This window comes from Buteo buteo, chromosome 24, assembly GCF_964188355.1.
Source record: "Buteo buteo chromosome 24, bButBut1.hap1.1, whole genome shotgun sequence".
Taxonomy (NCBI): domain Eukaryota; kingdom Metazoa; phylum Chordata; class Aves; order Accipitriformes; family Accipitridae; genus Buteo; species Buteo buteo.
In genome coordinates this window covers 21026023-21037682 of record NC_134194.1, presented here as the reverse complement: position 1 = coordinate 21037682, position 11660 = coordinate 21026023, and the positions used below count along the sequence as shown (strand labels likewise).

General features: G+C 59.8%; 2 protein-coding genes across 2 annotated transcripts; both read left to right on the top strand.

The window, feature by feature from the left end:
- The first annotated feature begins 390 nt into the window (after positions 1-390).
- On the top strand, positions 391-3179 carry LOC142044237 (protocadherin gamma-B5-like). Its single transcript, XM_075056451.1, has one exon. It carries the CDS (start codon positions 532-534, stop codon positions 3031-3033), a length of 2502 nt encoding a protein of 833 aa, XP_074912552.1. The 5' UTR covers positions 391-531; the 3' UTR covers positions 3034-3179.
- A 2655-nt stretch (positions 3180-5834) lies between these two features.
- LOC142044235 (protocadherin gamma-A2-like) lies at positions 5835-11289 on the top strand. Its single transcript, XM_075056449.1, has one exon. It carries the CDS (start codon positions 7780-7782, stop codon positions 10393-10395), a length of 2616 nt encoding a protein of 871 aa, XP_074912550.1. The 5' UTR covers positions 5835-7779; the 3' UTR covers positions 10396-11289.
- The last annotated feature ends 371 nt before the right edge of the window (positions 11290-11660 follow it).

Sequence of the window (11660 nt, the reverse complement as noted above, 5' to 3'; positions counted from 1 at the left end):
CAGAGTGTATCACTACTTTAAAAGTCTACTGCGGCCTCAAAATCCTTCTTGAGTAGGAGACGACGGTTGTATTATAATGCCTAGCGTTCCTGCCAAGCATAACGTCCGTGCCTCTGAGTGTCCTTTTGTATTAAAAGAGAGACCGCCAAGCTTGACGCGTACAGATGGAAAGCCCGGGCCGCCGTGAGCGAGCGCGGCCATCAGCCGGCTGCGGTGGCGTCGCGGCGCCTCCGGGTGCCGCTGTTGGCCGAGGCGGAGCGGCGCTGGAGCCGCAGCCGGAGCCGCAGCCGCAGCCGCAGGCGGAGCCGCCGCAGCGTCCTGCCCCCGCAGGCTGCTCGCTCGCACGGCGCCGGCCAGAGCGGCAGCGGCACGGGCAGCAGAGGCGAGAGGCGGCGCGGCGCGGGGAGCAGCGGCGTCCGAGCCGGCGCCGAGATCGCTGGCCTCCGGCGGGCCCTGCGCTCGCTGCGGAGAGTGGCTGGAAGGGACGCAGGGCAGCGGCAGGAGGGAGGAGCGCGGCGAGCGCTGCCCAGAATGGCGGGCAGGCAGAGGCAGAGCGGCCGGCGAGCAGCCGGGCGAGTGCTGCTGCCCGCTTTGCTGCTGGGCTTGTGCTGCCGGGCGGCGCCGGAGCGGGTCCGCTACGCCATCCCCGAGGAGCTGGGCAGAGGCTCGCTGGTGGGGCCGCTGGCGCGGGACCTGGGGCTGAGCCCGGCCGACCTGCCGGCACGCCAGCTGCGGGTGGCGTCCGCCGCTAAAAGGCAGCTGAAATACTTTACCGTGAGCGGGGAGAGCGGGAACCTCTACGTGAGCGAGAGGCTGGACCGGGAGGAGATGTGCGGCGAGGCGGCGTCCTGCTCCGTCAGCTTCGAGGCGCTGGTGCAGAACCCGCTCAACGTTTTCCACGTCGAGGTGGCCATCCTGGACATCAACGACAACGCCCCGCGCTTCCTGCAAGACAGTTTCCAGCTGGAGATCAACGAGTTCACTTCTCCCGGCACCCGCTTTGCCTTGGGCACGGCCGAGGACGCAGACGTGGGCAGCAACTCGCTGCAGGGCTACGAGCTGGAGGCCAACGGGTACTTCGCGGTGGAGGTGAAGGAGAGCCAGGACGGCAGCAAGTTCGCGGAGCTGGTGCTGCGGCGCGCCCTGGACCGGGAGAGCGAGCAGAGCCTGCGGCTGGTGCTGACGGCGCTGGACGGCGGCGAGCCGCCCCGCAGCGGCACCGCCCAGCTCTGCATCAACGTCACCGACGCCAACGACAACCCACCCGTGTTCGCGCAGGACCGCTACCGCGCCAGCCTGCGGGAGGACGCGCCGCCGGGCTCGATGGTGCTGAACGTCTCGGCCTCCGACGCCGACGCCGGCACCAACGCCCGCATCACCTACGGCTTCGGGAAAATGCCGGCCAAGGTGCTTCAGAAGTTCGTGGTGGACGCGGAGAGCGGGATGATCACGCTGCAGGAGGCGCTGGACTTCGAGGACACGCGAGGCTACACACTGCTGGTGGAGGCGAGGGACGGGGGCGGTCTGGTGGCGCACTGCAAGGTGGAGGTGGAGGTGCTGGACGTGAACGACAACGCGCCCGAAATCACGGTGTTGTCGGTGTCGAGCCCGGTGCCCGAGGACGCGCCGGCCGGCACGGTGGTGGCTCTCCTGAACGTGAACGACCCGGACTCCGGGGAGAACGGCCAGGTGTCGTGCGAGCTGTCGGGCGAGGCGCCGCTGTCGATCGTGGCGTCGTCGGGCGGCTCGTACAAGGTGGTGACGGCGAGCGCGCTGGACCGGGAGCAGGCGGCCGAGCACCGGGTGGCGGTGGTGGCCAGGGACCGGGGCAGCCCGGCGCTCTCCAGCCGCGCGGCGCTGGTGCTGGAGGTGTCGGACGTGAACGACAACGCGCCGGTGTTCGAGGAGGCCGCCTACAGCGCCTACGTGGCGGAGAACAACGCGGCGGGCGCGCCGGTGCTGCGCGTGCGCGCGCGGGACGCGGACGCGGGCGCCAACGGGCGCGTCAGCTACTGGCTGGCGGGCGGCAGCGCGGGCGCGGCGGGCGCGGCGCCGTACGTGTCGGTGGAGGCGCGGAGCGGCGCGGTGTACGCGCAGCGCTCCTTCGACTACGAGCAGTGCCGCGAGTTCGCGGTGGCGGTGCGGGCGCAGGACGGCGGGGCGCCGGCGCGGAGCTCGACGGCGACGGTGCGCGTCTTCGTGCTGGACCGCAACGACAACGCGCCGCGGGTGCTGTGGCCGGCGGCGGGCGCGGGGGCGGGCGCGGGGGCGGCCCCGGGCGCGGCCCCGTTCGAGGTGGTGCCGCGGTCGGCCGAGGCCGGGTACCTGGTGGCCAAGGTGGTGGCGGTGGACGCGGACGCGGGGCGCAACGCGTGGCTGTCGTACGAGCTGGTGCAGGCGCCGGAGCCGGCGCTGTTCCGCGTGGGGCTGCACAGCGGCGAGGTGCGGACGGCGCGGGCCGTGTCGGAGAGGGACGCGGCGAAGCAGCGGCTGGTGGCCGTGGTGAAGGACCACGGGCAGCCGGCGCTGTCGGCCACGGCCACGCTGCACGTGGTGCTGGCCGAGAGCTTGCAGGAGGCGCTGCCGGAGCTGAGCGAGCGGGCGGCGGGCGCCGACTCGCCGGCGGAGCTGCAGTTCTACCTGGTGCTGGCGCTGGCGCTCCTCTCCGCCCTCTTCCTGCTGAGCGTGGCGCTGGCCGTGCTGGCGCGGGTGCGCCGGGCCGGGCCGCCCGCCGTCCTGCGCTGCCTGGGCGCGCAGCGCTTCTCCGTGGCCGGCGCCGCCTTCCCGGCCGACTTCTGCGAGGGCACCTTGCCCTACTCCTACAACCTGTGCGTGGCGCCGGGCCGCGCCGTCGCCGAGGGCGCTTGGCTGCCGCCGCCGCTGCCCAGCCTGGCCGCGGAGGAGCTTCTCGGCGCGGAGCCCTGCGGGAAGCGGAGCCCGACCAGCAGCGCCGGCGCGGGAGAGCCGCCCGCGGACGCCGAGGCCCCGCAGGTCTGTAAGCCCGCGCAGTCCTTGTCTCTGAGCCTTTCCTAACCTCGCGCCGAGGGGAGCGGGCTCTTGCTCGTCCTTCGGCCGCTTGGGCGCCTGATGACGCGCTCTCTTTCCGTCAACCGGTGAAGTAATCCTCTGCCGTGTCTTTTCTGGCAGCAGGCAGCGGGAACCGGCACTTCCTGCCTCACCGCCTGTCACACGCGTAGGCTCAGTGGAGAAGTCCTTGCCATTCAGCTTGTGCTGGGTGAAATGGTACAAGTGTGGTTTAGCTCTCAGGTGGAATGAGCTCTGCTGATGCTGAACGTCGGTGGTTTGCATTTGTTCACTTGACACTCAGAGCAGGCAGGTACCGGCGGCGGTTCTTGGTTCATAGCTCGTTCAGTTTCACCTGAGGTTTTTCTTGTGGAGCGTGTGTTCTGTAAAATGGTATGAGTTCCTGATGCTGAACGCAGATCCCTACTGTTATAAATTGAGACCACAACGGACTATAATCCAATTAAAATTTATTAATTGTAGCAAGTAGGATAGGAGCAAAGAACAGTGCTGGACGGCAGGGGAGTCTGCGCTCCGCCGACTGCCGTGCTTAGCACATTCACGTCCCTTGTTTTTACAGTTTTAGTCTTTAGGTTTTTAATTATCTCATACATATTACAAAACTTGAGCTCCTGATTGGTGCTTGCAAGCTTCCCGCAACGTGCGCATTCTTCAGTTTCTCATATCCTCTTTCTCAATCTTTATCTTGTTCTTCTTGCAGACACAGTTTCTGTTTGACCTATCTTTGTTTCAAGTGTCCGGAACATTTTCTTCACATTCATCAAAATAATCAGTACATTCCTCTTGCTCAACCCACACATATCAGTAAAATGGTTAGTACATCCTTATTGCTTAACCCGAGGGTTTAATTAACGAATAATTGTTATAATACTATAATATAAAGATGAATTAAAAATTAACTGTTTTCAGTAACAAAAACGTTTTCCCAATTACTCATTCTTAGCTTTGATAAACAATCTTTGCTCCACATTTATTACACTACCGCGTACAATGAGATGAATTAAGTCTATATGATGGAGTCGGGAAAGTGGGATTGGTGCTTGATGTTTCAGATTTTGACCTTCCTGATGGCTTTTTTCCGAAGCGATGGACTTGGGAACTGGTTAACAGCTGGATAAAAACACCCCGTTGTCTAGAATGGAGCAGTAAGTCCTAAGTGTAAGCACGGTCTGTACCGTGTAAGGCTGTAAAAAACAAAACAAACAAACAAACAAACAAAAACCGTAAAAACAAAGTGGGGCGAAATGGAGGCTGATTGAGAGAGGCCTCCGGTGTGCAGCCGAAAAGCAACGAAGTCGAGAGCGAAGGGCCGTCCCTGAGGAGGACTCCTTGTGAGGGCGGATCTTCGTTGCTGCCTTGTGCTATGGCTGGGGGTTTGGGAAACTAATGTGGCTGGTGGCGTTCCAGTGTGACACACTTTTGATCCGCGGAAAGGGTGAGTGAAAAGTCTTGCAAGCACGACTGCTGCTTATTGCTGTGCAACTGGTGGTGCAGATTGTGCTTTTGGACTAACGGCCAAGACTGGTAATGCTCTGCACGGAATATTAAGAGCACTTTATCTCTACATTGTATCACCATAACAAAAACGTTTTTCCCTGCGGTAGAAATAACACAACCACGGGAGGCGTGTCGTTTCTTTCTGGTCGTCATCGCCCCTTCCTAGCCGATTCCTTCACGTTATCGAATTAATTGTTTAGGTGTAAATGCCTGTGAAGCATGCAGACCCTTAATTTATGTGGCCTAATGGGAAATCACCTATTCAAGTCCGTTAATTTTCCTGTTTCGGTATTAGCTGCCTCTGTAGGTCTTCCAGCAGTTTAATGATGTAGCCATTAGCTCAGTGTCGTCACTGAAGCACTCCATTGCTCTCATCCCGTTCTAAAATACTGGCGGGACTTGAGTTTCCCGACTAGCGGGAAAATAGGCGCAGAAGAAAAACTGGGAGCAACGCAAAGGTGTCATATAGCTGCAATCGCGTCCACCCACAGAATGGGCGGTATGAAGGAGAGCGTTTCAAGGAAAGTTCCTGAAGCATGGGTTCATGAGGCTGATATACTTGCTTCTCCGGGGTGTGTGTGGGATGTGTGTCCGACTATCACGTTTTGTATTTCAGAGCCTGTTTTCTCTTGCTTTCCTTGTAGCACTCATTCAAGCACGGCGAATACAGAAAGTCGTGTTAGAGGTTAAGGTATGGGCTCAAGTGCTTAGATTCCCAGTTGATTGACCCCACCTTCTTGGGCCTTTCAATGTCTAATCTCAGCCAATGGTCGCGGTGTAGTTAATTTCCAGCTTGTTCCTTATTGTTGTCCCACAAACGGGGTTCGTTTACGCGGCGTGCAAGCCAATACCACACAGAGTCGAGGTATTTTTAAATTAATTTCATGGATGCACATGAACGGGTGCCTGTCTCAAGACAGCACACCTTTGTCTCAAAATTCCCCACGTTTATCTAATTAAGTGATACATATTCACTATTATTTCCCTTAACGATTGGTTCTTTCTTCTTCGCCTGTCATGTAAATTAGTGCACAGACTCGGTCTTCTTTCATGGTCTTCTTTCGAGTAGGTGGTGTCATTTGAGTAGGTGGTCAACGAGTCGGTGGTTGCAATCTCCCCCTGTAGGAATTACCTCTTACCTACTTCTTACTCTGTCTTGGCAGTTACATGTGGTTCTTCAAGGTTTATTTAGCAGACCACAATCCTTTACCTTTTCTGACATACACATGAAGTCCCATTGTCTGATAGTTAGTTACTAAACCTTACGTCGTGTGTACTAATAGGTTCCTTATTTTAAATATTAACTAATGCATATGGTTGAGATGCCTGTCTCATGATGAAACTCTTGAGACATCCAAACAATATACAAACAAAAATCACTGTAATAACCAAAATGATTAGGTTCTGTAATAAACTCTGTAGCCATCCAGTCAGCAAGACTCCAAACTCATGTGGGATTTTATTCAAGCACCTAATCTCCATTGCCTCTCTTATATTCCTACCAGATTACGTTACCACTGGACTGTGGATTCCAAGGGGCATGTAAATTCCCTTTAATACTCCCAAACTAGAAATTCCCTCTACGATTTCTACAGTGAAATGGAGTCATATATCAGAAGACAGACCTTCTGGAGTATCAAACCTAGGGAGAATTTGTTTTCATAAGGCCTTAATGATTTCTCTAGCCTTCCTGGTACGACATGAAAAGGCCTCTGGCCAACCAAAAAAGGTATCTACTATCATCAATAAATATCTGTATGAAGTACACCTTGGTAATGACATAACATCTATTTGTCCGTATTCCCCAGGAGTTGTTCCTTGTTTCACAACTTCTGCTCTAACCCTCTTGGTAATTTCGGGGATGATTAGCACAACAAATAGCACGTCTCTTAACTATTATGTCTGTCAGATTTTACAGTTTTGGTCCTACAATCTCGCTTTTTGGCAGTCAATACCAATGCATTTGCTGTTAATATGTTTCTCGATGCAATCTTTTAAGTAGAATTTCCATCATCTTTTCAGAAAGTAGCAATCGTTTTAAAGGTGTCACCCACCATCCCTGATCATTCTTAGAACAATCTAATTATTCTAGCAATTGATCTTCTCTCTCAGTATATTGTAGAGGTGATGATTCTAAACGAGGTGCTGGAATTAAGGCTCCTTCAAGTGTTGAGTCTTTGAGAGCTGCTTCTTTTGCCACTTGATCCGCTTTTCGATTTCCCTTTATCATTTCACTGTTCCCACTGTGATGGGCTTCACAATGTGTTACTGGAACTACCTTGGGTATAAGAACTGCCTGGAAAAGTTTCGCTATTTCTTCTCCATATTGCATTGGGGTTCCTTGCGAGCTTAAAAGTCCTCTTTCTTTCCAAGTGGATACATGTGCCTGCTTCAGCCACGCTTTAACCTCTAAATGTCTACTCTCAGTCAATGGTCGTGGCGTAGTTAAATCCAAGCGTGCTCCTTAGGAACGGAAGTCTTTAAAGCAAAGTTCCTGCCGCTTGGGTTCCTAACTCTGGTTCACGTGAGGGGGGGAAGAAGGGGGCGGGGTGTGTGTCTGAATATCCCGGGTTGTGTTTCAGAGCCTGTTTCCTCTTGCTCTCCCTGTAGCAGTCATTCAGGCATGAGCGCTACGCATATTGGTGTTGGAGATTGTGCCTTCGGGCTAATGGGATGAGGCTCGTAATCATGTGCATGTGAGACGAAGAGGCGTTATTTTACTTGGCATGTCTCGGCGTTAGCAAGGGATTTTTCCCGTGCGGTCGGAACAGCACGGCGGGGGCGGGAGGCCTCTGCCTTCCTCCTGGTCGTGATCGCCTCGCGGGTGGAAGGAGAGATGGGCTGGCGAAAAGGCAGCGCAGGAGATGACCGCTGGACGGGCCCCGCTGTCCCCGTGGCGACGGTGCCGTCCCCGGCCGCTGCCCGCGGGCAAGGCAGGGCGGGCAGCGCTCGGCAGCGCTGGGTGCCTGCAGTGCCGGGAGGAGGCTGCGGGCGCCGCTGTTGACCGAGGAGGAGCGAGAGGAAGGCCGGAGCGCTGCCGGCAGCCCCGCCCGCTGCGGCCCGGCTGGCTCGCTCGCTCGCTGGCTGGCTCGGCGGCCGGGCGGTTCTGCGAGCGTCCCCGCGGTGCGGAGCCGTGCTGCAGCGAGGCGGAGGGGCCGGCGGCAGCGGCTGGGAGCGGAGCCCGAGCGGGAAGCGCCTGGGAAGAGCGTGCGGCGGCGGTGCGGGGCCGCGGCGGCGATGTGCGCGGCGGGGAGGCGCTGGGTCCGGCGGGAGCGAGCCCTGCTGTGGTGCGTCCTGGTGGCGGCGTGGGAGGCGGCGTGTGGGCAGCTGCGCTACTCGGTTCCCGAGGAGATGCCGAAGGGCTCGTTCGTGGGCGACGTGGCCAAGGACCTGGGGCTGGAGCTGCCGGCGCTCCGCGAACGCGGCGTCCGCGTTGTCTCCGAGGGGAGGACGCAGTATTTCGCTCTGCACGGGAAGACGGGACATTTGGTGACGGCGGAGCGGATAGACAGAGAGCAGCTCTGCGAGAGTGTGCAGCGATGCGTGCTGCGCTGTGAGGTGATAGTGGAGGGGGAAATGCAGGTTTACGGCATCGAGGTGGAAATCACGGACGTTAACGACAACACGCCCCGTTTCCGAGAGGCGGAAACGGAGCTGAAAATGAGCGAGACGACAGCCCCTGGGTCACGGTTTCCCCTCTCCAGGGCCCACGACCCGGACTCGGGAGCGAATTCGCTGCAGAGCTACGAGCTGAGCGGCGACGAGCACTTCTCGCTGGCCGTGCAGGCGGGTCCCGGCGGGGAGCAGCGTCCCGAGCTGGTGCTGGCGAAGGCGCTGGACCGGGAGGAGGCGGCGTTTCACGAGCTGGTGCTGAGGGCGAGCGACGGCGGAGAGCCGGCGCGGACGGGCACGGCGCGGATCCGCGTGGCGGTGCTGGACGCGAACGACAACGCGCCCGTGTTCAGCCAGGCAGAGTACACGCTGCGTGTGCCGGAGGACGTGCCCGTGGGCTCCACCCTCGTCACCGTCACGGCCACCGACGCCGACGAGAGCATCTACGGGCACGTGAAATATTCGATTCATACCGTTTCAGTGAAAGCCTCGCAGATTTTCTGTCTGGACACCGAGACGGGAGTGATCACGCTGTTGCGGAACCTGGACTTCGAGGAAGGCGACTCGCACGAACTGGAGGTGCAGGCAGAAGACGGCGGGGGCCTTTCCGACACGGCCAAAGTCGCGATCACGGTGACAGACGTCAACGACAACGCGCCCCAGATTTCGGTGCGGTCGGCGCTGAGCGCGATCTCGGAGGACGCGCCGCCGGGCACGGTGGTGGCCCTGCTGCACGTGCAGGACCGGGACTCGGGGGCGAACGGCGAGGTGCGGTGCAGCATCGGCGAGCGCCTGCCGTTCCGGCTGGAGAAGTCCTTGGAGGACTACTACCGCGTGGTGACGGCGAGGGACCTGGACCGGGAGGAGGTGGCGGAGTACAACGTGACGGTGCGGGCGGCGGACGGCGGGTCGCCGGCGCTGTGGAGCAGCGCGGTGCTGGCGCTGCGGGTGCTGGACGTGAACGACAACGCGCCGGTGTTCGCGGAGGCGCGCTACAGCGCCCGGCTGCCCGAGAACAACGCGGCGGGCGCGCTGGTGCTGACGGTGCGGGCGGCGGACGCGGACTGGGGGCAGAACGCGCGCGTGCGGTACCGGCTGTCGGAGGGGCGGGTGCGGGGCGCGCCGCTGTCGTCCTACGTGTCGGTGCAGGCGGAGACGGGCGCGCTGTACGCGCTGCGCTCCTTCGACTACGAGGAGGTGCGCGAGGTGGGGCTGTGGGTGCGGGCGGAGGACGGCGGCGCGCCGGCGCTGAGCAGCAACGTGTCGGTGCGGCTCGTGATCGTGGACGAGAACGACAACGCGCCGCAGGTGCTGTACCCGCCGCCGGCGCCGGCGCCGGGCGCGGGCTGGGCGGGCGTGGAGCTGGCGCCGCGCTCGGCGGAGCCCGGGGCGCTGGTGGCCAAGGTGGTGGCGGTGGACGCGGACGCGGGGCAGAACGCGTGGCTGTCGTACGAGCTGGCCAAGGCGACGGAGCCGGGGCTGTTCCGCGTGGGGCTGCACAGCGGCGAGGTGCGGACGGCGCGCTTCCCGCTGGCCCGCGACGCGGCGCGGCAGAGCCTGGTGGTGGTGGTGAAGGACCACGGGCGGCCGGCGCTGTCGGCCACGGCCACGCTGACGGTGGTGCTGGCCGAGAGCGTGGCCGAGCTGCTGTCGGAGCTGGGCAGCGCGGCGGCGGCGGCGCCGGGCGAGCCGGCCGGCAGCCTGACGCGGTGGCTGGTGGTGGCCGTGGCGGCCGTGTCCTGCCTCTTCCTCGCCTTCCTGCTGCTGCTGCTGGCGCTGCGCCTGCGGCGCTGGCGCCGCTCGCAGCTGCTGGCGGCGGGCAGCGGCGCCTTGCGCGGCGTCCCGGCCTCGCACTTCGTGGGCATCGACGGCGTCCGCGCCTTCCTGCACTCCTACTCGCACGAGGTGTCGCTCACCGCCGACTCGCGCAAGAGCCAGCTCCGCTTGTCGGCCGGCAGCTGCTGCGACACGCTCCCGGCCCGGCCGCCGCCCGACGAGCCCGCGCCGCTGCTCGGGGAGGACCCTGCCGGCGCCCGCCGCGCGGACCCCGCCGCTCCCCCGGTGAGTTCCTCCCACCAGCCCTTCTCCGCGGCGCGGCGCGGCGCGGCGCTTCCCTCCGCTGCTTCTCCGCCCTTTCCCCCCCGTCTTCTGCCTCCTGCCTCGGGAGGTGGAGGTAGCGGGAAGGCAAAGCTTCGCTCAGCCACGCGCGGGGCGCTGCCGCCTCGTGCTCCCGGGAGGTGATGGTGGGAGGGCGGCTCAGCGTGACCGTTGCTGCGGGAGGCAGGAGAAGCGGGAGGCTGCTGTTGCCTGCTGGAGCTTCCTCTCAGCGGGGCTTGCTGCTTTTGTCACGTCGCTGATGTGTTACATGCTGTTCACTGACCCAGCCTCTCCCGCAGGACAGCTCCTCTTTTAATTTTAGAACCCCGAGGTTTCTCTCCAGAAGGCTAGTGAGCAGGCAATGTATCCTCCTTCTCTGTACAGAGACGTAGTGAAATCTCGGTGAGGTCCGTGGCATGGTAGTGGTGCATGTTGAGGACAAATGGTCTGGGTTCTGGCCCTTTGATGACAAGTGCTTGCAAACTATGAGGGTCAGCGAACACCAGGCAAGTTGTGACGGCTTGGAGACGAGAGTCTTGGAGGTGTTTGTGCGGGGCTGTGGAAGGACACAAAAGGTCTGGTTTGCTCCTTTCCCTGTTCGGTGCCCATCTGTAGTATCATGTAATGAGAGTTTTGGCTTCCCAAGTAAGTTTGGCCCAAGTCAGACATGTTGTTCCAGCTGCATAGGGAGCCCTGGGAGGTTCCTCCTGTGTGCTTGCACGTTGTGGAGATGTTTCTAACTAACAGCTTAATTCTATACTTATGGCAAGTGCCCTAAAGGGAGCTTTGGGAGGAGCCAGCCCTGGTTTTGTAACCTACTAAACACCTGAGTTATGCCATAATCTAGAAGAGTATGTTGTCATCCCTTCCCTTCTGTGTGTGTTTAACATCCTGACTTGCTCGTCGTAATGATGTGGAGGTGGTCCTTTGTGTCTGAGAATGTGTGGAAGACCACATGTGTTACATTTGGCTGACTGTCCCCTACGTGCCTTTCATGCTTTCAGCTGTAAAGAGAGAGACTTTCATAGAAGTGTTCCCTTAAAATACTACTGGAAGAAATGCTCTTGCTTGTCACATGCACATGCTGAGAAGTCAAATATTCTCCCTGGTAAGGAGAAGTTGTCTGTGCAGCTTTTCTTTGGGTGGAGTCTATCTGCAAATGATGACGGTCAAGGACAACCACGCAACCTGTGAAGGGTTTGAGGAGAGTCTCGAGAGGGTGCTGTGTGTGAGGAGGTCCTGGTGGAGACATGGCATGTGTTTTGTTGATTCCCAGGGTTTATTGTTGGTGTTCTGAAACTGAGCCTGAAGGCATCTTATTTTTTGGATATTGCCTTGCTTGGACTCCAGTTGTCAAGTTGTGGGTTCATCAGTGTGCTTTCCTGTTGCATGATGTTTCCTGGGATTGG